The sequence below is a fragment of the Petromyzon marinus genome, chromosome 53 (assembly GCF_048934315.1).
Source record: "Petromyzon marinus isolate PM22_M1 ecotype Great Lakes invasive population chromosome 53, UKy_Petmar_22M1.pri1.0, whole genome shotgun sequence".
In the NCBI taxonomy this organism is placed as follows: Eukaryota; Metazoa; Chordata; class Hyperoartia; order Petromyzontiformes; family Petromyzontidae; genus Petromyzon; species Petromyzon marinus.
In genome coordinates, this window is record NC_133719.1 from 5,083,895 (window position 1) to 5,111,811 (window position 27,917).

Below are 27,917 nucleotides of genomic sequence, written 5' to 3' on the forward strand. Positions count from 1 at the left end.
CCTCTCTCCCTCGTACTTACGGTCCGACCTCGCAGCGATGGAGGTCGCAGATAGATGATCCTGTAAACAGAATCTGGCTGTTCTCTGCCCCGTCTCACAGACGTGCGAGTAACAGTGAGGTGACGGCTCCTCGATCCTCCCTCCTGTTGATCTCCAGTAGAAAAAAAGTGGCCCTGTGCTTCCCCAAAGCGTCCATTTTTATGCTCCTTTCACAGCCCTCGCACCGCCCATCCGCGGTGCATCACGGTTGGGGCCGTTAATCCGCAGTGCATCATGGGTAGGGCCGTTAATTCGCGGTGCATCATGGGTAGGGCCGTTAATCTGCAGTGCATCAAGGGTAGAGACGCTAACCCGCGGTGCACCATAGGTAGAGACGCTTAACCCGCGCTGCCCCGCTCCCCACCTGTCTGCTGGTCCGCGTGTGTCCTGGGCATCTCCTCACTGTGGTTCTCAGTGAGTTCGCCGTGGTCATTTAATTCTAAGTTAAGCCACGGCGCCGCAGTGCCATTTGGCCTGGGGGGCGGGGCTGCCAATTCCCTGACCCTGAGAAACCGTGGAGCACCCCCACGAAGAGGCTTCTCGGGTAAAAACTCAGGGCAGTTGCCCCCCCCTCCCCATGAGGCCCTACTTGAGTGTGTGTGTGTTTAGGGGGGGGGGAGGGTGGCGGGGGAAGTGCTGTGACGGGAGGCAGGTGGCTTCTTGGTCGCAGCAGCACAGCGGCGGCCCCGGTTTCGACGGAGCGGCTTCGCTGTTGTGGCACCACACATCCCCACTGTAGATGGCGCTCCCCCACCACTCACCCACCCCCCACCAACCACGAATCACCCCCCCCACCACCTACCCACCACCCATGATGCATCCAGGACCCCTTGAGCTGTTTGGGGCCATACACTTTTTAGTTACTGAACCCTCATCACAATCCTGCGCTGTGAAGACATAAAATAAATGTTTCTTAACAATGTTTTCCTTATGATCTGTCCTGACAATTCTGTCAATAAACACGTTTTCAGAAACGCGATGTAATAAACGGACCAATGGAACACTTTGTGGCACTGTTGACCAGAAATGTTGGCCCAATAAACTCCGCGACAAAGCGTTCATAACGAAATTGGTGCATTTTACAAGTTTGATGCGAATACGTTACATTTTAAGTAAAATAAACAAGCCGTAGGCCTGGTACACGTGTAGCGTGGTTACACCCACTTTTAATAGTTTTACAGATGCAGGTACTCGTACAGGCAACAACTATGTTTGCGAAGATAACATTAATCATGAAACATGTCTCACAGCATGAAAAACAAAACCGTAAAATGGTGTTTAGCAGTTCCAGCTGTGGTGACGACATGTCAACTACCTCGTCTGCTATGCAAAAAGGTCGTGGGTTTGATCCCAACCCTGATCTGTCGCTGCACACGAAGCTTTGGGTCTTCTCTGCCACAGTCATTCCATCCCTTCTCTATGCTTGTGAAACGTGGACCCCTCTAATAGAACATCTGCGCTGATTAGAAAGATTCAGGATGGCCTGCCTATGATCCATCATGGGCTTAACCAGGCTTCTTTTTGCTGGATAAAGGGGGATTAACGGTCATGGTACGGGTTAGAGAAGAGATGGACCGATGTAGTACAGGAAGTTTTGGAGCTGAGTGGACTTGTCAAGATCGGCCTCTGGAGGAGGCTCGTGAAGGACGCCACTGGGCAGTTGGATGCAGTCGCCTTCCAACAACAAGAGAGGGAAAAGGAGCGACGCTCACGACGAGTGGAGAGCCAGGCGGCTAAAACACAGAAAGATGGCACAGCAGGGGGCACAGGTGGTGCATCTGCCAGTCATCTCAGTCAACCCATTGTACCTGAGTCTATACCATGACCCACTTGTCAGTGAGCCTTCGACACTTCACGTGGACTCAAAATGCACCTGGCATACCACAGGCAGCGTGGTGACATCACCGTCACTTAGTGGCGAATGGCGGGTATTTGTACGCGCGTGCCCCGTGTATCTCTTTATGTGTGCGTGTGCATGCCTGCCCCGTGTGTACAATTGTGTTGACTGATTGCACCCTTTCCGACAATAAAGCCAGCATCAGGACTCACGGTAAGTCAGAATCAGAATATTTATTTACATTCGCAACAAACAGTACCTCAATAAAAAAATGTACATTATAATCTTAACTCTTGATACATTATGAAAAATATTTACAAATCACATCGACAAATGTGGCTGTATCCACATCCATTTCAGATGCGAAGAGGTCTCTGTAAAAAATTATATTCAACAGCAGAAGAATGTCCTAAGTCGCTTCCAGAGGCCTCTCTTCTTGTGGATCTTGGCGGCGATCGGCTCCTGTGCCCGCTCCTGCGCCGGCTCCTGCGCCCGCTCCTGTGTCCGCTCCTGTGTCCGCTCCTGCGACGGCTCCTGCGCCGGCTCCTGCGATGGCTCCTGTGTCCGCTCCTGCGATGGCTCCTGCGCCCGCTCCTGCGCCCGCTCCTGTGCCCGCTCCTGCGCCCGCTTCTGCGCCCGCTCCTGCGCCCGCTCCTGTGCCCGCTCCTGTCTCAAAGAGCTGCGCTGAATATGCTCCTGCTGCTGCTGATATTGCCACTGTGCATATTCTTTGAGATCCTGTTGCTCGAGGACTGCACGGCTGCTCTTGTACAGTAGGTGGCTTTGGAGAGTCCACCTGCTGGTTGGTGCGTACAGCTTCACAGCGGGCACTGTGGTAGACAGAGCAGAGAGGGAAGAAACCGACAGGGGTCAATATTGGAAACACAAGCGCCGAGCGTTGATTGCATCGATGTTCAAAATAGCTTTTGGTAAACGTTGGAATTTTCTTTGGTAAAGTTACCTAATTCCTACACAACCCTGCTCAATGGATCCACCATGAAGCACTTTGATTGAGTGATTGATGCTGCGGCGCTCATTGATTCATGCAAGCCATCCTGTCATTCATTGGCTTCCTCATCACTAATGCATAGTTATTACCATGGCCATAGTTGTCATAAATGTTACATCTGGATACATCTGCTAATGTCAAGGACTCAATTTACTTGGTTGACCGTTTCCTGAGCTCGACCATACACACTCATCATATTAGAGGACAAACTACCTTCATCCTTCTTTGCACACTCTGTTGCACTATCTTATGATCTTGTGCTTAAGTGTTGTAAGATAAGTAATAAGAAATATACAGCCCTTTGTCAATCCATTACTTATTGAAAAATACCTCCCCCATGCCACGAAAGTCATGGGAAGGGTTATACTCTTCGTCACTGTGCTTTTCACTGCAGGTGGGTGCACAACGCAACCCAGGATCTGTCCTAAATATCACTCACCACTCATGTTAGCTGTGGCTCAATTCACAGTGCAGCACAGAAACAACTTTGCAACTGTTTCCATCATATTGTTTCAAACGATTAATTAATTCAGTCTGGCTGCCCCCTCCCCCCCCCCCCGAGTTGGCAATGCCGACTGCTACTTACTCTCTATCAGCGAGTCGTGAAACTCCCTGGGATGTGGGCACGTGCATGCCCTGATGGCGGGGTCATTATCACGAGCAGCGGCGGTGACATTGGTGGTGGTGGTGGCGGCGCTCACGGCAGTCGTGGTGGCATCTTCCTTGCTGTGAACACAAGAAACAACAAGCGGCAAGAATGTCAAAAGGCTGAACTCTGCAATAGAATGCAGAATAAGGGGCAAGTAGCTAGTCGTAATAAACTATTAGTTTATCATAGTTGATTATAGTGGAATAAATAATGTTTACCATAAATTATGTTTACCATGTGAGAAAGGCTATCGCAATTCTAACAACAAAGAAGCATAGCTACAACCACTCAATAACCTCCACTATCCACAACAACCATGCCACAACCGTACACAACTGTTATTCATATGTAGCTGGAGGTCTTCCCAAGCTGTAATCATGACGCAAGTGGACCTCTGTTCCTCAAAACACTTTGCAGCAGCCCTTTAACCATTGTTTATCCTTGCGTTGTGTTCATCACTCATTACTTCACCTACACTGCGGCCTGACTCTCCAGGGTATCTGGCAATGTCATGGCTCACCAACCACCCCCTTTTGATCAAGGGTTTAAGGTGTTATTGTGCCCATCATGTCAGATCTTCACCAATTTCTCTCTCCTCTGAGAAAACCCAGACCATTATCACTCGCTCGAAGGGCTAGGGATGAAAACTCAATAGGAGGGTTGGTCTGATTCCGGCATGACGTCTCAAATTCGCCTCTGTGTCTGCTGAGGTGAGCACAGCCTTGCTTTCAAAAGATACGTCAATCCCAGCTCACTCTCAGCACCATTATGTCCCTGTCACTGCTGCTGGAACGGCTGTCCGAGTTCTCCCAGCTCACGGCATCCCACGGTGGATCAATGGCCAACTCGTCCGTTTGGACAGCGGCGTCGACCTGCCCCTTGATTGTGCCGTGCTAGCATCCCGCTCCGCTAGCCGTGTGTCTGCTGATTGTGCGTTTGTTCAGCTGCAGTGGCAAAGCATCTGCAGATTTTTCACTGTGCTTGCTTTTACTCACTGCGAGAGGACTTCCTTCTTCCGGGACTGCACCGTGACCGCCTCCTTTTCCATCTTCTGTCCCTGAGTTGACCCCACCATGGACTCTGGAATGTCAATTTCCACAGTCCGCTCGTAGCCAACGCGCATGAATTCAAGCTGAATTGTTTTTTTCTGCTTTAGCTGATGCGGCTGCTGCTGCTCCTGCAAGTCTTTCCCAGGGGACACTGTGGGAGACAGAGCAGAGAGAGATTAAACGGACAGTGGTCAGTATTGGAAACACAAGCACAGAGCGATGATTACATCGATGTTCAAAATACCTTTTGGCAAACGTTGAAATTTTCTTTGGTAAGGTCACCTAATTCCTGCCCCCAACCCTGCTCAAAAGATCCACGACGAAGCACTTTGATTGATTGATGCTGTGACGATCATTGATTCATGCCAGCCATCCTGTTGTTCATTGGCTTCCTCATCAATAATGGATAGTTATTACCACAGCCATAGTCATAAATTTAATATCTTGATACCTCTGCTAATGTCAAGGACTCAATTTACTAGGTTGACCGTTTTCTGAGCTCTACCATACACACACACTATATTAGAGGACAAACTACGTATCTTCCTCCTTCTTTCCACACTCTGCTTGACTATCTTTTGATCTTGTGTTTAAGTGTTGTAAGATCATAAATAATAACAAATATATATAAAATTGTTTCAGACGATTAATTAATTCATTCTGGCTGCCCCCTTTTCCCCTCAGTTGGCAAAGCCGTCTGCTTCTTACTCTTTATCAGCGAGTCGTGGAACTTCCTGGGCTGTTGGCACGTGCATGCTCTGATGGCGGGGTCATTATCCCGAGCAGCGGCGGTGACATTGGTGGTGGTGGTGGTGGCGGTGCTCACGGCAGTCGTGGTGGTATCTTCCTTGCTGTGAACACAAGAAACAACAAGCGGCAAGAATGTCAAAAGGCTGAACTCTGCATTAGAATGCAGAATAAGGGGCAAGTAGCTAGTCGTAATCAACTATTAGTTTATCATAGTTGATTATAGTGGAATAAATTATATTCACCATAAATTATGTTTACCATGTGAGAAAGGCTATCGCAATTCTTACAACAAAGAACCATAGCCACAACCACTCAATAACCTTCACTATCCACAAGAACCATGCCACAACCGTACACAACTGTTATTCATATGTAGCTGAATGTCTTCCCAAGCTGTAATCACGATGCAAGTGGACTGCTATTCCTCAAAACACTTTGCAGCAGCCCTTTAACGATTGCTTATCCCTGCGTTGTGTTCATCACTCGTTACTTAACCTGCACTGCGGCCTGACTCCAGGGTTTCTGGCAATGTCATGGCTCACCAACCACCCCCGTTTGATTAAGGGTTTAAGGCGTTATTGTGCCCATCATGCCAGATCTTCACCAATTTCTCTCTCCTCTGAGAAAACCCAGACCATTATCACTCGCTAGACAGGCTAGGGATGAAAACTCAATGAGAGGGTTGGTCTGATTCCGGGATGACATCTCGAATTCGCCTCTGTGTCTGCTGAGGTGAGCACAGCCTAGCTTTCAAAAGAGATACGTCAATCCCAGCTCACTCTCAGCACCATTCATGTCCCTGTCACTGCTGCTGGAACGGCTGTCTGAGTTGTCCCAGCTCACGGCATCCCACGGTGGATCACCGGCCAGCTCGTCCGTTTGGACAGCGGCGTCGACCTGCCCCTTGATTGTGCCGTGCTAGCATCCCGCTCCGCTAGCCGTGTGTCTGCTGATTGTGCGTTTGTTCAGCTGCAGTGGCAAAGCATCTGCAGATTTTTCACTGTGCTTGCTTTTACTCACTGCGAGAGGACTTCCTTCTTCCGGGACTGCACCGTGACCGCCTCCTTTTCCACCTTCTGTCCCTGAGTCGACCCCACCATGGACTCTGGAATGTCAATTTCCACAGTCCGCTCGTAGCCAACGCGCATGAATTCAAGCTGAATTGTTTTTTTCTGCTTGAGCTGATGCGGCTGCTGCTGCTCCTGCAAGTCTTTCCCAGGGGACACTGTGGGAGACAGAGCAGAGAGAGATTAAACGGACAGTGGTCAGTATTGGAAACAAGCACAGAGCGATGAATGCATCGATGTTCAAAATACCTTTTGGCAAACGTTGAAATTTTCTTTGGTAAGGTCACCTAATTCCTGCCCCCAACCCTGCTCAATAGATCCACGACGAAGCACTTTGATTGATAGATGTTGCGGCGCTCATTGATTTTTGCCAGCAATCCTGTCGTTCATTGGCTTCCTCATCAATAATGGATAGTTATTACCATGGCCATAGTTATCATAAATTTAATATCTTGATCTATCTGCTAATGTCAAGGACTCAATTTACTAGGTTGACCCTTTCCTGAACTCTACCATGCACACACATTATATTAGAGGACAAACTATCTTCCTCTTTCTTTCCACACTCTGTTTGACTATCTTATGATCTTGTGTTTAAGTCTGTTGTAAGATCATAAATAATTAGAAATATATAGCCCTTTGTCAATCCATTACCAACACCTCCCCCATGCCACGAAAGTCATGGGAAGTATTTTACCATTCGTCACTGTGCTCGTCACTGCAGGTGGGTGCAAAATACAACCTGGAATCTGTTCTAAATATAACTCACCACTCATGTTAGCCGCAGCTCATAATTCGCAGTGCAGCACAGAAACAACTTTGAAACTGTTTCAGTCAAATCATTGTTTCAAACGTTTAATCAATTAATTCTGGCTGCCCCATCCTCCCCCGAGTTGGCAATGCCGTTTGCTACTTACTCTTCATCAGCGAGTTATGGGACTCCCTGGCCTGTGGGGATGTGCTTGCTCTGGTGGTGAGGCCATTATCCGGAGCAGCAGCAGTGACATTGGTGGTGGTGCTCACGGCTGTCATGGTAGCATGTTCCTTGCTGTGAACACAAGAAACAATAAGCGGCAAGAATGTCAAAAGGCTGAACTCCACAATAGAATACAGAATAAGGGCAAAGTAGCTAGTTGTAATCAACTATCAGTTTATCATAGTTTAATAGAGTGTAATAAATTATGTTCACCATAAATTACGTTTACTATGTGAGAAAGGCTATCGCAATTCTTACAGTAAAGAACCATAGCTAGCCACAACCACTCAATAACCTACACTATCCACAACAACCATGACACAACCGTACACAACTGCTATTCATATGGAGCTGGAGGTTTTCCCAAGTTATAATCACTATGCAAGCTAACCTATTCCTCAAAACACTTTGTAGCAGCCCTTTGACGATTTTTTATCCCTACGTTGTGTTCATCACTCGTTACTTCACCTACAATGCGGCCTGACTCTCCAGGGTTTCTGGCAATGTCATGGCTCACCAACCACCCCCTTTTGATCAAGGGTTTAAGGTGTTATTGTGCCCATCATGTCAGATCTTCACCAATTTCTCTCTCCTCTGAGAAAACCAACCATTATCGCTCGCTAGATGGGCTAGGGATGAAAACTCAATGGGAGGGTTGGTCTGATTCTGGCATGACGTCTCGAATTTTCCTCTGTGTCTGCTGGAACGGCTGTCCGAGTTGTCCCAGCTCACGGCATCCCACAGTGGATCAACGGCCAGCTCGTCCGTTTGGACAGCGGCGTCGACCTGCCCCTTGATTGTGCCGTGCTAGAATCCCTCTCCGCTAGCCGTGTGTCTGCTGATTGTGCGTTTGTGCAGCTGCAGTGGCAACGCATCTGCAGACTGTTTACTGTGCTTGCTTTTACTCACTTTTTCTGCTTTTGCTGATGTGGCTGCTGCTCCTCCTGTAAGTCTTTTTTAAACTGTTCCTTTTTATTATGGTCTGCACAAGTGTTCCCGTGAAGTACCACTTTGCTGTGAGCAGACGGTCCAGTGGTCTGCATGGACAGTTTCCGTGGGGACACTGTGGGGGAAAGAGTGGAGAGATATTAAACGGACAGTGGTCAGTATTGGAAACACAAGCACAGAGCAATGATTGCATCGATGTTCAAAATACCTTTTGGTAAAAGTTGGAATTTTCTTTGGGAAGGTCACCTAATTCCTGCCCCCAACCCTGCTCAATGGATCCACCACGAAGCACTTTGATTGATTGATGTTGCGGCGCTCATTTATTCATGCCAGCAATCCTCTGTCATTCATTCGTTTCCTCATTATTAATGTATAGGTACTACCACGGCCATAGTTCTCATAAATTTCACATCTTGATACTTGTGCTCATATCAAGGACTCAATTCACAAGGTTGACCGTTACCTGAGCTCTACCATCCACACTCATCATATTACAAGACAAACTATGTATCTTCCTCCTTCTTTCCGCACTATGATTGACTATATTTTGATATTGTGTTTAAGTGAGGTAAGATAATAAATAATAATAAGAAATATATTAAATTGTTTCCAACGTTTAATGAATACATTTTGGCTACCCCCTCCTCCCCCGAGTGGGCAATGCTGTCTGCTACTTACCCTTCCCCAGCGGGTAGTGGGACGCCCTGCACCGCGAGCACGTTGTTGCCCTGGTCGCATGGCCAGCATCCGGAGCAGCAACAGCAGCAGTGGTATTGGTGGTGCTGTGAACACACGACAAAAAAAAGTGGCAAGAATGTCAAAAGGCTGAACTTTGCAATAGAATGGAGAAAACGGGCAAGTAGCTAGTCACAATCAACTAGCCAAGCAGCCACGAGGACTTGTCTACCCAATGAACCTAACCAATTTCCTAAATCGACAGGAGGTATGAGACCTCCCAATACCCTACCTTTAATCCAAACCACACATTTGGCACTTGGCTATGCCCGCTTTTCAGGAAATGCCCACCTTTCAGTTTTGGTGTTCATGGTGCAAGGGAGGATTATCTTGCGTGGAAAATCAACAGAAAAGGATTTTATATCTATGCCAAATAATATTTAAAAACCTCCACTAGTGCTACGATAATTTCAAATTCAAATATACTAAACAGGTGAGCATGGGAATGAAATGCATAAGTTAGTGATTATATGCATCGAACGTACCATTGCCCCAGCAGTGGGATGAAGTTCCTGTACACAGTGACGCGTATAGCAGTACCAGTCTTTATCGCGTTCACCATGGATGAGATGTGTAAGAGTCTGAAGCCAAGCAATTTTGCCTTCCCCACCTTGAACAGCACATCTCCTGTGGAGTGAAACAGACACAACGTTCATCTGCTAATTAGCTCATGTTTGTGCATGTGCTTGTATGTACGTCTTTGTATGGACATGTGTGTGCGAGGGGCTGCACTTGTTCTACCAAGCACCACGGTGGAAACACTGAAATAAGCTCATGCTGGAGGCCCCAGAGGACAAGTGTTTATGACGCCTACTGGCCAAACTTCATTTGGCAGAGATGGAATGAACCCCACCCCCCCCCCCCCCCCATCTTGGGGTTCCTCCAGGAACAGGTTATTGCTGCGATTGGCCACGTGGAATGTTCAAATTATCATTGCAGAGGTGAGGCTGCAACTCCTTTGGCAGGATATGGACGGGTACCACCTGGACCTCTGTGGAATACACGAGGTCCAGTATATCGGTTCTGGCTCCAGTTATCATGAGTGAACTGTTTTCCACTCGGGGCAGTAAACTGCCAAACCACAAGGAGTGGCACTTTCTTTGAACAAAATAATGAAGGCGGTGGGGGAGTGTGGCGGTGAGGTATGGGAAGCTCTTAAGTTCCAGGCTGTCGTGGGTAATTGCTGTTCACTCAGAGGAGTTGGAGACACTGCTGCTATATCTGGAGTGTGCCACTAAGAGGTGACGTCTTACCATCAGCCTCACCGAAACTAAGCATCTGCCTGGGTATTTTGTGCCATCAAACAATTCAGCCCATCAACTTCCCACTGGTGATGGAGTAGTTGTGGAGAGAGTGGAGAGTTTTCCATACCTGGGAAGTATGCTTATGACTAGCTCTGGTTTGACAGGTGAGGTCTCACTCCGAATCAGTTAGGCGGCATTATCTTTTAATTGCCTGCATACTGTTGTGTGGAAGTGTCCTGGTCTATCGCTCTACACAAAGCTTGACGGCTAGTCATGCCCTCCCTTATCTATGCTTGTGAAACGTGGATCCCTCTAATGGAACATCTATGCCAGGTAGAAAATTCAGGCTGGCCTGCCTATGATCCATCCTGCGTTTAACCAAGCTGTATTGCGTGAGGAGCTTACAAATTCTATCAGTGAGCTCCTCTGGAAGGTAAGGCTGCGTTAGCTGGGTCATGTAGCTGACATGTCCAGCCACTGTATGCCTAAGCATCTTCTGTTTGGCCAGATAGAGGGGGCTAAACGGGCACAACACGGGCTGGAAAATAGATGGGCTGATGTGGAGCTGAGTGGATTCGCCAAAGACTGGTACCAGCGGTGTCAAGATCGTCCTCTTTGGAGGAAGCTCATGAAGGACGCTACCCAGGCAGTTGGAGGCAGTCGCCCTCCAACAACAACGGAGGGCAGAGGAGCGACGCTCACAATGACTAGCAGAGTGCCAGGCAGCTAAAATGCGGTAAGTTGGCACAGGAGGGAGGTCAGCTGGTGCATCTGCCAGGTATCTCAGTCAAACCATGGCACCTGGTTGTGTCAGGTGACCTCCAGTCAGCGAACCTTCGACACTTTACATGGCCTCAAAGTGCATCTGGCCTGGCACAGGCGCCGTGGTGATGTCACTGCCACTTAGTGGTGAATACCGGGTGATGTTGTGTGGACACAACAACGACCTTGAAATATATATAGCCTCACACAAGTGTCGTGGTGAATGGAAATTGCCACGTGTTTGGAGCAGTGGTGCAGGGATTTACGCACTGCACCATAAATCCAGTGACATCAACTGTAATGAATGATATCTAAATGGTGTCCTGGGCCTTTCCGAGATCAATTCCATCTTAAATGAGCACCTGGTGCATTGTGTAAACATCAGCATTGGGAATACAAATGTGGCTGGGTGAGGTGCTCACCACGCCAATGTACAACTCTTCATAGGTGCCCACTATTAGAACTTGCCTCATCAGTCTCTGTGCTCGAATTTCATCAGAATAATTTTAACACCAAATTTCACGTGATGTTACCAAACATGTCATCATTGTTGACCGAGCTGAGACCAAACCTGTTTTAGTCACAGGCAGCTGAAACCCAGATCTGAATTCAGGATCTCAAAGGCTCTCAGTTCAGTGTTCTGACCTCTGAACCACTTGGCCACGTCTGATGTACTGTTGTTTTAAAAAAACATCAAAAACATAATGGGCATCCCTACACCTCATATCGCAGTACTTGCTTGGCCCGTGCATGTGTGCAGTGTCTTACCTGGCTGCAGTATTCCGTTTCGTTGAGCATAACTTCCAGGAGTAAGTGAAACCAGTTGTATATATTCTCCGCGCTGTACGAAATGCAGCCCCCAGCCGATATATTGCTCCATAATTACATATGTCTTAACAATGTGCACATTCTTTGGTTCCAGTTCCCTGCTAAGCGGGAATCCTGCAGCCATAAAGAAGGAAAGGATAGGGTTAGTTATAAAAAAGTGGTGAGTAGCATAAATACAGCAGTTTTTTTTGCGACATAGTTTTTAGGTGGTTATTTTTCAAAATAACATCTCTGAGAATGAGAAATGTTGGGCCAAACTGAGTTCCTGCTAAAATGAGAATTGGGGCAGTGATCATCTCCCGTTTACAGCCCTGAGCCAAAGGAGGCTATTACACATTCTTATGACGAGATGGTTTATATTTTCTCCATTAATAAAAACAATAGAAGCCCTCTTAACGACGGTAATTGGTTCTATGAAACCGGTTGTTAAGTGATTTGGTCGTGAAGCGAGTATAGGAAAATAAAGTACACCAAGAATTCAAAAGATATGTTTCCACTTCAAAGGCAGCCAACACCAAATGTAAACAATTCCCAATGCTCATGAATAGACATCACTGATTGGCCGAGGCCTGGTCAGATCACTTTGAAGCTTGCCGATTGGCCGAAATGAGCAGTCGCGTGCTCGTCGTACGCCCATCGTTGACATAGGAATGGTCGGTAAGCGAACACATTGGGCTCTATGGAGGCCCTACACTACTATACACTCCGCTACTATACACTACACTATACAATACACAATGGGCTCTATGGAGGTCCGTTGTTAGTTGTCAACCGGGGTGGTCGTTAAGTGGGGTTCTACTGTATGTGTATGTTTCTCCAATTAAATTATATTTTCCTAATTTCACTGTGAATAATTCTGGGAAAAGTGTCAGCTTGTCTGATTTCCCTCCGAATATGCATATTGATATTTCTGAGTAGAATGCCTTTTCATAGTCTAAAAACGTCAGGTTCATGGGTAATTGAAATTAATTGGTATTTTCCAGAATGTGATTACTGATATGCATAGGGTCGGGCACCCATATGCAACTAATTACAACAATTTGGTGGGCTTTGGCAGGACCTGTCACCATAAGAAATTACGGAAGGTCGAAAATATTAGTGGTGTAGCAGCCAAGGAATGGAAGGAATCCAAGAGTACATCGTATTATGTAACCCTATTATCCGTAAATTTTGCGGATAAGAGTCACGTGAAACATACATCATATTATCCAGATACACAAACATGGACACACGCGGAAATACGTAAAGACACAAAAACAGACAGAACATACCCACTGAAACATGCATAATAAACACACGACATGGATACACGGAGAAATATAGAGACACACAGAAACATGGAGACATTCAGAGACACACACAAGCACACCAATACAGAGATCGAGAGACACAAACAGACACCGAGATGCAGGTACTGGACTTAGAGACACACATAGAGATAAGTAGAGAAAGGTAAAGTACAAAGACAGAGATGGCGAGAGACATATAGACAGAAGCACTGAGACACCTAAGAGATATATGGTTGAGCAACATGCAGGTACTAGACTTAGAAACACACGTAGAAATAAGGAGAGGAAGGTAAAGTACAAAGACAGAGATGTAGAGAGACACATATAGACGGAAGCACTGAGACACACGAGAGATATATGGTTGAGCAACATTGAGTGTGTGCAGACACTCTGTTATGTTGTAGGTAACGCAACATTATCAGTGGTTTTCATGGCCAGACACTTGTGCACACACAAACACACGCGCGCCGGTATCTGTGTAGGCCCTGAGAAACCCCTTAATAAACCCCTCAACACGCAACAGGCTCCCGTTTTGTCAACCAGGAATAACGTGGACTAGCAGCGTGCGTGATTACGATATTGCGTGTCGTCACCGTGAAGTGAGATCACGTGCGAGGGGCGGGGCTTAATTATGTGACGTCACATACCCGCAGGCCACGCCCATTATCTAGGATTATCTGCGGATTATTCTATACATTTTTGTGGAATGGAACCTTATTATCCGTGAATTTTGAGGAAAAGAGGAGTCATGTGAAAAAACATTATCCGCGAATAAACATCGACACACAAACATGGAGACACAAATCATCCACATACATAAAGACACAAAAATAAGCATAACACACCCAGAGACATGCATACACACACAAAGACACGGATACACAGATAAATACAGACATGGAGACACTCAGAGACAAACACATGCACACAAATACACTGAGATAGAGAGACACAGACGTCGAAATGCATGTACTGTACTTAGAGAAACACATGAAGATGAGGATAGAAAGTTAGAGAGTACTTAGGTAGGCCCGGAGAAGCCTCATTATTAATCCTTGCTTCATGTTTAAAACTCTTGATCCGCCCTCGACAAGCAACAGGCTTCCGTTTTGTCAACCAGCAATAACGTGGACGAGCAGCGCGCGCGTGATGATTGCTTGCCGTCACCGTTGAGCTTGATCACGTGTGGGGGGCGGGTGCTAAATTTATGACGTCTCACATCCGCAGGCCACGCCCACTCCACGCTGGCCCCGCCCCCTACATCCTGCCCGCTCACTGCTCTATTAAGTTTTGATTTAAAGCTTTCGCGACTGCAGGAATTAATATTCTTGGTTCTTTCGGTAAAGTCACGTAGAAGGGAAACAATAAAATATTTTTTTTATTTCACAATAAAACAAAAATATATTTGTATTATTTCATTGTTTTCCGTCTACGTGACTTTACCGAAAGAACCAAGAATATGCTCCATTAAGCTTTGGTTTAACACGTAGGCTTTCGCAGCCAATATCTGTAATATAGGTTTTTTGGGTTAGACCTTGTAAATATGAATGTGGCGTTAAAGTCGCAACTATGTGCATGCATAATGTACGCTGATTACCATATGAATAACCCAACCGGCAACGGATAGCCATTATAATTCATGTTTTCATCTCCCCCTCCTTTGCACATCACAAGATATCATCACATCTATCCGTCTATTTAAAGAACAAAATAGAATTTTTTCACAGATCTGGCTGTCGCCTGACGAAGCTAGTTGTAATGACTGGCGAAACGTCGTACTCGGATTGTAAATGTTCTGTATTTGCTCTCCAACACACCGGTGTGCTGTACCAGTAACGAATTGGCCACATTCTGTTTACGTTGCAACCCTTACTAATTTGCTGTGTCGGGTGGTTGCGGGTTTAATATTTACGCGATCTAACCCAAAAAAACCTCTTAAGCCTTGTCTTCACAATCGCTGAACGCGGGTCCACAATGCAAAGCAGTTGGCAACAAAACGGTACGATCTAACTTGCAATATACTGTATGTGTAAATGTCACGGTTGTTAAAATGAGCACGGTTGTAAGAGCTTTGCCTGTCAGTCACAATTTAAAACATTTCGCTCTCTTCATAGATGTTCTAAATGAGTCAAACTTAGGAAGACGATATCCGTTGAATTGTTTAGTGCTGCAAGATTAACGTCCCAAGCGGCTGTTCGGTGTGCAGAATAATGGTGTGATGTATAGATGTCTTTAAAATAGTTTTTTGTTGTTTTGCAAATACACGCTTTCGTTCGCTTTAGATAGTTTCTGATACTTTACATAAAGGGGAGTGTCTGGACTGAAAAGAGGCCACTGACTTCGGCTAAACGGGACATTTCACGAGTGGATCACAATTTACATCGTCCACTGTGTACTCTCTGCCTTCCCCGTCGTCTCCTGCCCCTAGTCACGACTCCTCGCTACTCTCCCAATCTTACTGGCCGTCTATCTTAGTCCTCTATATAGCCTCCCATATCACCCCTTCTCTCATCATCATCATCACGGTGGCTAGGTGATGTTAACTACCTCGCCTGGTGTGCAGGAGGTCGTGGGTTCGATCCCGACCCTGACGCCTGCTGCTGTATATTAGGGGGGCCCCCTCCTGTCAATCTCCCCATCCTCCCACGTCGTCACCCCTCCCCCCACTGTAGATTACGGCCCCCCACCGTAAATTGCCCCCCCCCCCCCACTGTAGATGACGGCCCCCCACCACTCAATAGGGGACCTCCCTCCCCCTCCTGTCAATCTCCCCATCCTCCCACGAGGTCACCCCCCCCCCCCCCGCAATGGACAGTGCCGAACCGGGGGGAGGGACGGAACGATAGAGCTCAGTCGGCCCTAGCTGGTAAAATAAAATAAACACTAGTTTAGTTAATCTGTTCCTCATTATCATCTCTTCTAACTCTTAATCCCCTCCTCATCTCCCTTTCTCTTCCTCCTATCTCTCTCTATTCGTCCCTCGTTCATCATATTTCTGTCATCTATTATATTTTCTTTATACCCTCTTTCGTTTCCCATTACTACTCTACTAACACTACCCCAATCCTCATAACTGTCCACAGACAGAATTACAATGATCCATACTCTTTGGTTCTTTCGGTAAAGTCACCTGATGAAGGAAGCTTGCGTTGCCTCCGAAACGTCGTGATTTAATTTAGTTTTCATTTTTGTTTTATTTTATTTAATGTATTTAATTTTTACCTACGTGACTTTGCCGAAAGAACCAAAGAGTATGGATCCTTGCAGTCACGAAAACTTCAAATCTAGAATTACAATGAGTTTAAAAAACCGCGCCAAATCGCTCACGCAGTTGAATACTGTACACGTGCAGCCGTGAATAGTTTGTAAATGAGGCCAACCCCACAGAGAAATGCTAACATTACATATTCCTGGGCATTCTCTCTGCCTCAAGGACTCTAAAAACAACCTGTAAATAGCGTTTATCCTGAGCTATCTCTCCCTGCTCAAAATCTGATAAACTAAAATCTGATCACAACACACATGAACCCGTACTGTACCTTTACAATAAATCTCATCAGAAATGACTTAACCAAGACTCACCTATATTCATATTCTTAGCTCTTTCTGTAAAGTCACGTTGAAGGGAAATAATAAAATAATATAATATATAAAACAATAAAAATTCTCACGACGTTTCGACCATAATACAAACGGGCATTATCAGGTGTGAAAACCAACGGCAAGAAAAATTTGAAAGAAGTGGCGGTTTGCATAAATTATTTATTTATAAACGGTGTTTTTATTTATTTATTAAAAACCGTTTGCACCACGGGCAGCGATTTGACAATTTGTTTAGAAGGACGAGTCCATCTATGTTCTGAAAAGAGGAGGGGGGAGACGAAAAATTAATGTGTGCTGTCCGAAAGCCACCGTAAGCGTAAACAATCAATTAAGACCTGAAATGGTTGATCAAATCCTAGCAATGATTGCTAAGCCAGAATCCATCTTCTCAGTTGAAATTGTCTCTGTGCTTGTATATGTGGATAGCCTCATGAACGAATCTCTCATGGTAGCCAGATGGCTTACATTTGTTCACCAAATTATCTAAAACACTAAATACCACTAATGTAAAACTAACTTCATCCTGAAGTCTCTAAAAACATTCATATACGTATTTAAGGACTATTTCCCGGATGCATGGCTTGTGTGTGCCCTGCTGCATAACGCAACAAAGATAAATAAATATAAAAAATAGTCCTCCTGTGCCCGTACGTTTCCCTCTCTCGAACTACTCAACACTTCAAAACGTTTGTTTGAGGGGCTCCGAAGTAAAACTACACTCACGACCATCACTCACCACACACCTCAGCAGACTCGCGTGAAGCCGACATCCCCCGATGCCCCCCCCCCCCCACTGTAGATGACGGCCCCCCACTGTAGATGACGGCCCCCCACCACTCAATAGGGGGGCTCCCTCCCCCCCGCCTGTCAATCTCCCCATCCTCCCACGAGGTCACCCCCCCCCCCCCCGCAATGGACAGTGCCGACCCGGGGGGGGAGGGGCGGAACGAAGGGGGCGGGGACTCGCAATGGCCGCTCGCTACGAAGTCGATCTGAACGATCGTTACAGATGCATATTTGTTAATCCCTTATCAGTGCCCTACCTTATTACAGAGCAATTCAGACCTTATTGGTCACCCCGTGCCCTTTTAAATCTCAGCGTTCATCCCACAAAGGTCTCATCACAAGGAAGAAACACAACATTTTTTAAACTCAATTTCCCTGTACAAGAATACGCGCGAACCGTATGGGTTGACAGGTAAGCAGATGCACACACACACACTCGAACGTGATTGTGTTTTGCCGATATCGCTGATGCTCCTGTGCGTCTTTTTATCGTGGAAATGTCGTGGGTTTACTCACCAAACGCACCGGTGTTGCTGTTTCCGTGACAAACCTCACTAATTATCTGTGTAGGGTGAGGCGGCTTTAACGACATTAATATTTACGCGATAGAACCCAAAAAAATTATGGATAATGTTTGCATGTCCGTATTCAGGCAAGATTTGGTTTAATTTTGCCAACGGGTAAAACTCATTGAGCCAATATATGTTCCATTTTTATTGGGGACCTCGTTACAGAAACCTGGTTACAACAAAATAAACATGCACAAAGCAATACACGGTCAAGTTCCGAATGGCAAGGTCGTGCATCAACATGATAACACGTGTGCAATGCGAGGAGAACACATCACATACACACGAAAAAATATAACCTTACTAAACTCTGCAAAGCAGAGCGATCGTTTGCGCAGGGATATTTTTTCCCCGTGATAAATGCACTGAATAGGCGAGGGGAAACTTATTTTAAGTTGACGGAGGACCACAGATTACAGGTGTGTGTACAACTGCTTGTGCGTGAATTTTAATCTCCCGCCGTGTAATGGTTGGCAGCGCACCGCGGGCTGACAATCCAGAGGCCGATTCTGTAGCCCGGCGCGGCAGCTGAAACGTTGGACAACTTTCTTCAATGCTTAAATTCCCACCACCCAGCAGCCCACCTCGCCGTCCCCGTCCACCCACCACGGTGGCGATGTGTTAACAACTCCTGACCCTGACGCCTGCTGCTTTAGATTTGAAATCTGCGTCTCTCATTACCACGGTGACTGAGATGTTGACTACCTCGCCCGGTGTACAGGAGGTCATTGGTTCGATCCCGACCCTGACGCCTGCTGCTGTATATTTGGAATCTGCGTCTCTCATCACCACGGTGGCTATGAGATGTTGACTACCTCGCCTGGTGTACAGGAGGTCATGGGTTCGATCCCGACCCTGACGCCTGCTGCTTTAGATTTGAAATCTGCGTCTCTCATTACCACGGTGACTATGAGATGTTGACTACCTCGCCCGGTGTACAGGAGGTAATTGGTTCGATTCCGACCCTGACGCCTGCTGCTGTATGTTTGGAATCTGCGTCTCTCATCACCACGGTGGCTATGAGATGTTGACTACCTCGCCTGGTGTACAGGAGGTCATGGGTTCGATCTCGACCCTGACGCCTGCTGCTGTATATTTGGAATCTGCGTCTCTCATCACCACGGTGGCTATGAGATGTTGACTACCTCGCCTGGTGTACAGGAGGTCATGGGTTCGATCCCGACCCTGACGCCTGCTGCTGTATATTTGAAATCTGCGTCTCTCATCACCACGGTGGCTATGAGTTGTTGACTACCTCGCCTGGTGTACAGGAGGTCATGGGTTCGATCCCGACCCTGACTCCTGCTGCTGTATATTTGGAGTTTGCGGTGTCTCTTTCCCCGTGGTCGGATGGATTCTTCTCCAGTTTTCCCCTCCACATTTAGAAACAGGCGTTTAGAGTATTTGACTTCTATACATTTCCACATAAGCCACCTCGTTGAGGTATCATTTGTGACCAGGAGGCTTCTGGAAAAAATAGCTAATAGCTCAGTCGGCCTTAGCTGGTAAAATAAAAAAAATACTAGTTTAGTTAATCTGTTCCTCATTATCATCTCTTCTAACTCTTAATCCCCTCCTAATCTCCCTTTCTCTTCCTCCTATCTCTCTCTATTCGTCCATCGTTCATCATATTTCTGTCATCTATTATATATTCTTTATACCCTCTTTCGTTTCCCATTACTACTCTACTAACACTACCCCAATTCTCATAACTGTGGACAGACAGAATTACAATGATCTATACTCTTTGGTTCTTTCAGTAAAGTCACCTGATGAAGGAAGCTTGCATTGCCTCCGAAACGTCGTGATTTAATTTAGTTTTCATTTTTGTTTTATCTTATTTAACGTATTAAAATTTTACCTACGTGACTTTATCGAAAGAACCAAAGAGTATGGACCCTTGCAGTCACGAAAACTTCAAATCAAGAAGAATTACAATGAGTTAAAAAACCGCGCTAAATCGCTCATGCAGCTTAATACTGTACACATGTGCAGCCGTGAATAGTTTGTAAATGAGGCCAACCCCAGAGAGAAATGCTAACATTACATATTCCTGGGCATTCTCTCTGCCGCAAGGACTCTAAAAACAACCTGTAAATAACGTTTATCCTGAGCTATCTCTCCCTGCCCAAAAACTGAAAAACTAAAATCTGATCACAACACACATGAACCCGTACTGTACCTTTACAATAAATCTCATCAGAAATCACTTAACCAAGACGCACCTGTTTATTTTGGAAAACACCATAACCTGTTCATCAATTTTTCAAAGTTACTAAATACCACTCATGTAAAACTAACTTCATCCTGAAGTGTCTGAAAACATTAATATACTTATTTAAGGACTATGATCCGGATGCATGGCTCATGTGTGCCCTCCTGCATAAAGCAACAAGGACATATGTATATAAAAATACTCCTGTGCCCGTACGTTTCCCTCTCAAACGACTCAACACTCGAAAACTTTTGTTTGGGGGGCTGCTATGTAAAACTACACCACCCACCCCCCACCACCACCCTCCCCACCACCACCCTCCCAACACCCCCCCCCCCATCACCACCCTCCCCACCTCCCCCTCCCGTATACCAGGCGAGGTCGTTGACATATCCTACATGGTGTTGCATCTGTGTTGGTCCCAGGAAGCGTGCTGCTCGCTGACGCCGGTGTGTCTACATGTTTGCGATGCTCTCTACAAGCTACCAACACCGGAGCACACTACGGTACTGAGAATGTGGAACGGGAAGCGGCGGTGTGGGCCCATTGGGGGCCCTGAGCAGATACATTTTATTTTGGGTGCATCACGTGACTACAAGCGTTATGCGCTGGAGCAGTTGAAATTTACTTTCTCTTCCCCACATTCAGGACCTCCTTCAGACATTTAATCAAGATCATTAAAATTCTTAGACTGTGCATTGCTCATTGTCCTATGGTCTAGGCGTCACACTTGGGTGGTGATGGTGCCTTGGCAATTGCGGCACCTAAACTCTGGAACTCGTTGCTCCTTCGAGATCAGGACTTCCAAGACAAAACATTTCAAATTTGGACTAAAAACGCATCTGTTTAAAATGTCTTTCTCACTTTTCCTTGGTTGACATTAAACTATGTTCCAGCTTCCCATGCATAGCGCCCTGAGAACGATTGTTTAAGGGCGCTTTATAAATTTAAATTATTATTAACTCAGTTTACAGAATAGTACAACGTTTCACAAAACAAATGATTAAATACGTTGTGACTTGTTTTGCACAGTGCCATTGTAATGGTGAGCTTTTGAATTGTTATCAGGATGTGAATTGAGATATTTGGCACAGCTCTGCTGTTATTTTTTTTCCATATGCATCCAGGACCCCTTGAGCTGTTTGGAGCCATACACTTTTTAGTTGCTGAACCCTCATCACAATCCTACGCTGTGAACGCATGTAAATTAAATGTTTCTGAACAATGTTTTCCTGATGATCTGTTCTGACAATTCTGTCAATAAATACGTTTTCAGAAACGCGATGTAATAAACGGACCAATGGAACACTTTGTGGCACCGTTGACCAGAAATGCGGCCTGATTAAATTCTGCGACAAAGCGTTCATAACGGAATTAGTACATTTTACAAGTTTGACGCGAATACGTTACATTTTAAGTAAAATAAACAAGGCGTAGGCCTGGTACATGTGTAGCGTGGTGACACCCACTTTTATTAGGTTTTACGGAGGAAGGTACTCGTACAGGCTACAATTATGATTGCGAAGATAACATGAATCATGAAACATGTCTCACAGCGTGAAAAACACAACTGTAAAATGGTTTAAGCAGTGACAGCTGTGGTGACGACATGTCAACTACCTCGTATGCTATGCAAGGAGGTCGTGGATTTTATCACAACCCTGATCTGTTGCTCCACCCAAAGCTTCTGGTCTTTTCAGCCATAGTCATGCCCTCCCTTCTCTATGCTTGTGAAACATGGACCCCTCTAATGGAACATCTGCGCCGATTTAGAAACATTCAGGCCTGCTTGCCTACGATCCAAAATGGGCTTAACCAGGCATCTATTCACCGGATAAAGGGGGCTAAACAGGCGTGGTACGGGTTAGAGAAGAGATGGAATGATGCGGTACAGGAGGTTATGGAGCTGGGTTGACTTGCCAAAGACTGGTACGAGTAGTGTCAAGATCGGCCTCTATGGAGACTCGTGAAGGATGCCACTGGGCAGTTGGAGGCCGTCGCCTTCCAACAACAACAGAGGGAAAAGGAGCGACGCTTACGACGAACGGAGAGCCAGGCGGCTAAAACACAGCAAGATGGCACAGCAGGGGGCACAGGAGGTGCATCTGTCAGTCATCTCAGTCAACCCATTGCACCTGGGTCTATCCCTTGACCCACTGTCAGTGAGCCTTCGATACTCCACGTGGACTCAATGCACCTGGCCTACCATAGGTGGCGTGGTGACATCACCTCACTCAGTGGCGAATGGCGGGTATTTGTACGCGCGTGCCTCGTCTATGTCTTTGTGTGTCTGTGTGCATGCCTGCCCCGTGTGTAGAATTGTGTTGACTGATTGCACCCCTTCCAACAATAAAGCCAGCATCAGGACTCGCGGTAAGTCAAAATCAGAATATTTATTGTCATTCGCAGCACGCAGTACCTCAATAAAAATGTACATTAAAATCTTAACTCTTGATACATTACGAAAAATACTTACCAATCACATTTACATTTCCGATGCGAACAGGTCTCTGGAAAAATTATATTTATCAGCGGAAGAATGTCCTAGGTCGCTTCCAGAGGCCTTTCTTCTTATGGATCTTCGCTGCGATTGGCTCCTGTGCCGGCTCCTGTGCCGATTGCTGTCTCAAAACGCTGCGCTGAATATGCTGTTGCTGATGATGACAATGCTCTGGTGCATATTCTTTGATCTTCTCCTGTTGCTCCAGGACTGCACGGCTGCTCTTGTACAGTCGGTGGCTTTGGGGAGTCCACCTGGAGGTCGGCGTGTGCAGCTTCCGAGGGGACACTGTGGGAGACAGCAGAGAGGGATGAAACGGACAGTGGTCAGTATTAAAAACACGAGGACAGGGCGATGATTGCATCGATGTTCAAAATTTATTTTGGTAAACGTTGGAATTTTCATTGGTAAGGTCACCGAATTCCTGCCCCCAACCCTGCTCAATGCGTTCCACCACGAAGCACTTTGTTTGATTGATGCTGCGATGCTCATTGATTCCGACCAGCCATCCTGTCATTCATTGGCTTCCCCATCACTAATGTATAGTATTACCACGGCCATAGTTCTTATAAATTTAATATCTTGATACCTCTACTAATGTCAAGGACTCAATTTACTAGGTTGACCGTTTCCTGAGCTCTACCATGCACACGCATTATATTAGAGGACAAACTATTTATGTTCCTCCTTTCCATACTCTATCTTATGATCTTGTGTTTAAGTGTTGAGATAATAACAAATATACAGCCCTTTGTCAATCTATTACTAAGTGGAAAATGCCTCCGCCTTGCCACGAAAGTCATGGGAAGTGTTTTACCATTCGTCACTGTTCTTGTCACTACGGGTGGGTGCACAAGGCTACCTGGGATCTGTTCTAAATATCACTCGCCACTCATGTTAGCCGTGGCTGAAAATTCACAGTGCAGCAAAGAAACAATTGTGTGACTGGTTCCGTCATATAAGTGTTTAAAACGTTTCATCATTGAATTCTGGCTGCCACCTCCTCCCCCGTGTTGGCAATGCCGTCTGCTACTTTTCATCAGCGAGTCGTGGAACTCCCTGGGCTGTGGGCACGTGCCTGCTCTGGTGGCGAGGTCATCCGGAGCAGCGGCGGTGACATTTGTGGTGGTGGCTGTGCTCACGGCAGTCATGGTGGCATCTTTCTTGCTGTGAACACAAGAAACAAAAAGCGGCAAAATGTCAAAAGGCTGAACTCTGCAATAGAATGCAGAATAAGGGGCAATGTGGCTAGTCGTAATCAACTATTTATCACAGTTGATTATAGTGGAATAAATTATGTTCACCATAATTTGTGTTTACAATGTGAGAAAGGCTATCGCAATTGTTACAGCAAAGAACCATAGCTAGCCACAACCACTCAATAACCTCCACTATCCACAACAACCATGCCACAACCATACAGCCCTTTCACGATTGTTTATCCCTGTGTTGTGTTCATCACTCGTTACTTAACTTGCACTTCGGCCTGACTCCAGGGTTTCTGGCAACGTCATGGCTCACCAACCACCCCCTTTTGATCAAGGGTTTAAGCCGTTATTGTGCCGATCATGTCAGATCTTCACCAATTTCTCACTTCTCTGAGAAAACCAGACCATTATCGCTCGCTCGACGGGCTATGGATGAAAACTCAATGGGAGGGTTGGTCTGATTCCGGGATGACGTCTCAAATCGCCTCTGTCTTAGGTGAGCACAGCCTTGGTGTCAAAAGGGATACGTCAATCCCAGCTCACTCTCAGCACCATTCATGTCCCTGTCACTGCTGCTGGAACGGCTGTCCGAGTTGTCCCAGCTCACGGCATCCCACGGTGGACCAACGGCCAGCTCGTCCGTTTGGACAGCGGCGTCGACCTGCCCCTTGATTGTGCCGTGCTAGCATCCCGCTCCGCTAGCCGCGTGTCTGCTGATTGTGCGTTTGTGCAGCTACAGTGGCAACTCATCTGCAGATTGTTCACTGCGCTTGCTTTTACTCACTCCGAGAGGACTTTCTTCTTCCGGGACTACACCGTGACCGCCTCCTTTTCCACCTCCTGTCCCAAGCAGGTGCCCTGAGTCGACCCCGCCCTGGACTCTGGTATGTCAATTTCCAGAGTCCGTTCGTAGCCAATGCGCATGAATTTAAGTTGAATTGTTTTTTGCTGATGTGGCTGCTGCACCTGCACGTCTTTAACTGCTCCTTTTTATTGTCGTCTACACAGGTTTTCCTGTGAAGTACCGCGTTGCTGTGAGTTCGACGATCCAATGGTCCGCATGTACAGCTTCCTAGGGGACACTGGGATACAGCGGAGAGAGATTAAACGGACAGTGGTCAGTATTGGAAACATAAGCAAAGCGATGATTGCATCGATGTTCAAAATACCTTTTGGTAAACGTTAGAATTTTCTTTGTTATGGTCACCTAATTCCTGCCCCAAACCCAGCTCAATGGACCCACCACGAAGCAATTTAATTGATTGCTGCGACAATCATTGATTCATTCCAGCCATCCTGTTGTTCATTGGCTTCCTCATCAATAATGGATAGTTATTACCACGGCCATAGTTCTAATACATTTTATATCTTGATACCTCTGCTAATGTCAAGGACTCAATTCACTAGGTTGACCGTTACGTACATATTCTTAGTTTTTTCGGTAAAGTCACGTTGAAGAGAAACAACAGAATAACAAAATATATATAAAACAATAAAAAATTCTCACGACATTTCGACCATAACTCAAACGGTCATCATCAGGTGTGTCGGTTTGCATAAATTTATTTTGAAAACGGCATATTTATTTATATATAAAAAAAATAACGTTTGCGTCACGTGCAGCGATTGGCAGTTTGCCCAGGACTAGTCCATCTATTTTTTGAAAAGAGGAGGGGGGAGACGAAATTTGTTTTTATGTATGCTGTCTGAAAGCCACTGTAAGCGTGAACAATCAATCAAGAACTGAAATGATTTATCAAATCTTTCCAATGATTGCTAAGATAGAATCCATCTTCTCGGTTGAAATTGTCTCTGTGCTTGTATATGTGGATAGCCTCATGAACGAATCTCTAATGGAAGCCAGATGGCTTACAAAGAACCTCCGTCTTGGAAAAGTCAATGGCATGTGAGCCTACTGAATTAGAACAATGATCTGCTACGGCCGAGGTGTTGGTCCTACCGTGTTTAAGGTCTGCTTTATGTTCACGAATGCGGTCCGAGATATGGCGTTTGGTTTCTCCAATGTAACTACTACCACAGAGGCAACTTAGTTTGTAGACACCAGGGTATTGTATGTCCGGAATCACATCTTTTACAGACGGAACCAGATCACGGATTTTACGTAATGTGTTGAAACGGACCTGGATCTTGTGTTTATTCAAGATTTTGGAGATCTTTTTTGTGATCCCAGCAATGTAGGGTAAAGTGATGGTTTTGAAAGGCTCCTCAAGAGGGTTCTTCTTCATGGTTTGAGTGATAGCTTTGCGGATTGTATAGTCGGAGTAACCATTAGCCCTAAGAGCTTGGTGTACGTGCTTGAGTTCACTGCTTATGTGTTCCTGGTCGGATATGCATTGGGCTCTATGATACAGAGTCTTGATGAGAGAATTCTTCTGTGATGGATGGTGGTGGGAATCCGGTTTCAGATAAGCATCCGTATGGGTAGCTTTCCTGTAGACAGAGTGGCTCATTGAACCATCAGCTTTATTTTGGTGTTTTTGAAAACATGGTTAAGCCATGTTTCTTGCGGAAGTGCGGAGTTGGCCTGATAACTTTAATCTAAATTGTCTTATGGTTGTTATTGTTTGACTTGCATCACACTGGGATTTTTGCACACAGCGTTGTAATGCAGTGGGTTTTTTTTCTGGAAGATTTGCTGGTTTATCAAGGATGTTTCTGTTGCGTGTCGTCGCTTTTAGATGTTCTCTTCATATTTTGTTTGTTGCGGTTGCACCCGACTCAAGAGCCGCATGGCTCACAGGGCTATACCTAAAAAATGAAACTTGAACCTGAGCTCTACCACACACACTCATATTACACGACAAACTATGCATCTTCCTCCTTTCCACACTCTGACTATCTCATGATCTTGTGTTTAAGTCTGTTGTAAGATTATAAATAATAAGGAATATACAGCCCTTTGTCAATCCATTGATGAATAAAAAACCGTCATACCCGGAAGTCATGGGAAGTGTTTTACCATTTGTGACCGTGCTCGACACTACGGATTGATTCACGAGGCGACCTGGAATCTATTCTAAATATCACTCACCACTCATGTTAGCTGTGGCTGATAATTCACAGTGTAGCAGACAAACGACTGTGCGACTGTTTCCGTCATATAATTGTTTCCAACGTTTAATGAATACTTGTTGGCTACCCCCTCCTCCCCCGAGTTGGCAATGCCGTCTGTTACTTACCCTTCGCCAGCGGGTCTTGGGACTCCCTGGACCCGCGGGCACGTTGTTGCCCTGGTCGCACGGGCCAGCATCCGGAGCATCAGCAGCAGTGGCAATGGTGGTGCTATGAACACAAGAAACAAAAGTGACATAATTTTTAAAAGGCTGAACTTTGCAATAGAATGGAGAATACAGGCACTTAGATAAATAAAATAATGAAGTGAATGAAAACACTAATGTAGACTGTAGCTTGGTTCTTAATTGGAGTGAGTGTACTGGTAGTCTATAATGTAGACTGTAGCAATGGTTAAGCTGGGTGAGTGTACTGGTAGTCTATAATGTAGACTGTAGCCTGGTTCTTAACCTGAGTGAGCGTACTGGCAGTCTATAATGTAGACTTATTATTGGTTCTTTCAGTAAAATAAATAAATAAACTATGACGTTTCGATCGCAACACAAAAGGTCATCGTTAAAACGGGTTAGCCTCTAAAGGCAAACTTTATATAAGGGTTTAAAGCTTTCGTGACTGCAATGATTCATCTTTTTTGGTTCTTTCGGTAAAGTCACGTAGAATGAGAATAAAATAATAAATTGTTATTTTATTTTATCAATTTATTATTTTATTCTCATTCTACGTGACTTTACCGAAAGAACCAAAGAAGGTTTATATAAGGG

General features: G+C 45.8%; 1 protein-coding gene and 1 long non-coding RNA gene across 4 annotated transcripts; one reads left to right on the forward strand and one right to left on the reverse strand.

Moving 5' to 3' along the window:
* Positions 1 to 1,179: 1,179 nt before the first annotated feature.
* LOC142905384 (uncharacterized) lies at positions 1,180 to 16,806 on the reverse strand. 2 transcript variants are annotated; one of them, XM_076051942.1, is made up of 11 exons: positions 16,765 to 16,806; positions 11,834 to 12,007; positions 9,545 to 9,686; positions 9,003 to 9,106; positions 8,286 to 8,439; positions 7,318 to 7,448; positions 6,354 to 6,558; positions 5,292 to 5,434; positions 4,530 to 4,734; positions 3,472 to 3,611; positions 1,180 to 2,706 (listed from the first exon to the last, which is right to left on the reverse strand). In XM_076051942.1, the coding sequence occupies exons 1-11, from the start codon at positions 16,772 to 16,774 to the stop codon at positions 2,267 to 2,269; spliced, it is 1,848 nt and encodes a 615-aa protein (XP_075908057.1). In that variant the 5' UTR covers positions 16,775 to 16,806; the 3' UTR covers positions 1,180 to 2,266. The 2 variants fall into 2 exon arrangements, with proteins under 2 accessions (XP_075908057.1, XP_075908056.1); XM_076051941.1 differs by lacking the exon at positions 16,765 to 16,806 and adding an exon at positions 14,204 to 14,539.
* Positions 15,088 to 27,024, forward strand: LOC142905385 (uncharacterized). 2 transcript variants are annotated; one of them, XR_012929532.1, is made up of 6 exons: positions 15,088 to 15,181; positions 20,781 to 20,861; positions 22,673 to 22,728; positions 23,064 to 23,180; positions 24,797 to 24,947; positions 25,072 to 27,024. It is a non-coding gene; the product is annotated as an uncharacterized LOC142905385 (long non-coding RNA). The 2 variants fall into 2 exon arrangements; XR_012929531.1 differs by lacking the exon at positions 15,088 to 15,181 and adding an exon at positions 17,732 to 17,983.
* The last annotated feature ends 893 nt before the right edge of the window (positions 27,025 to 27,917 follow it).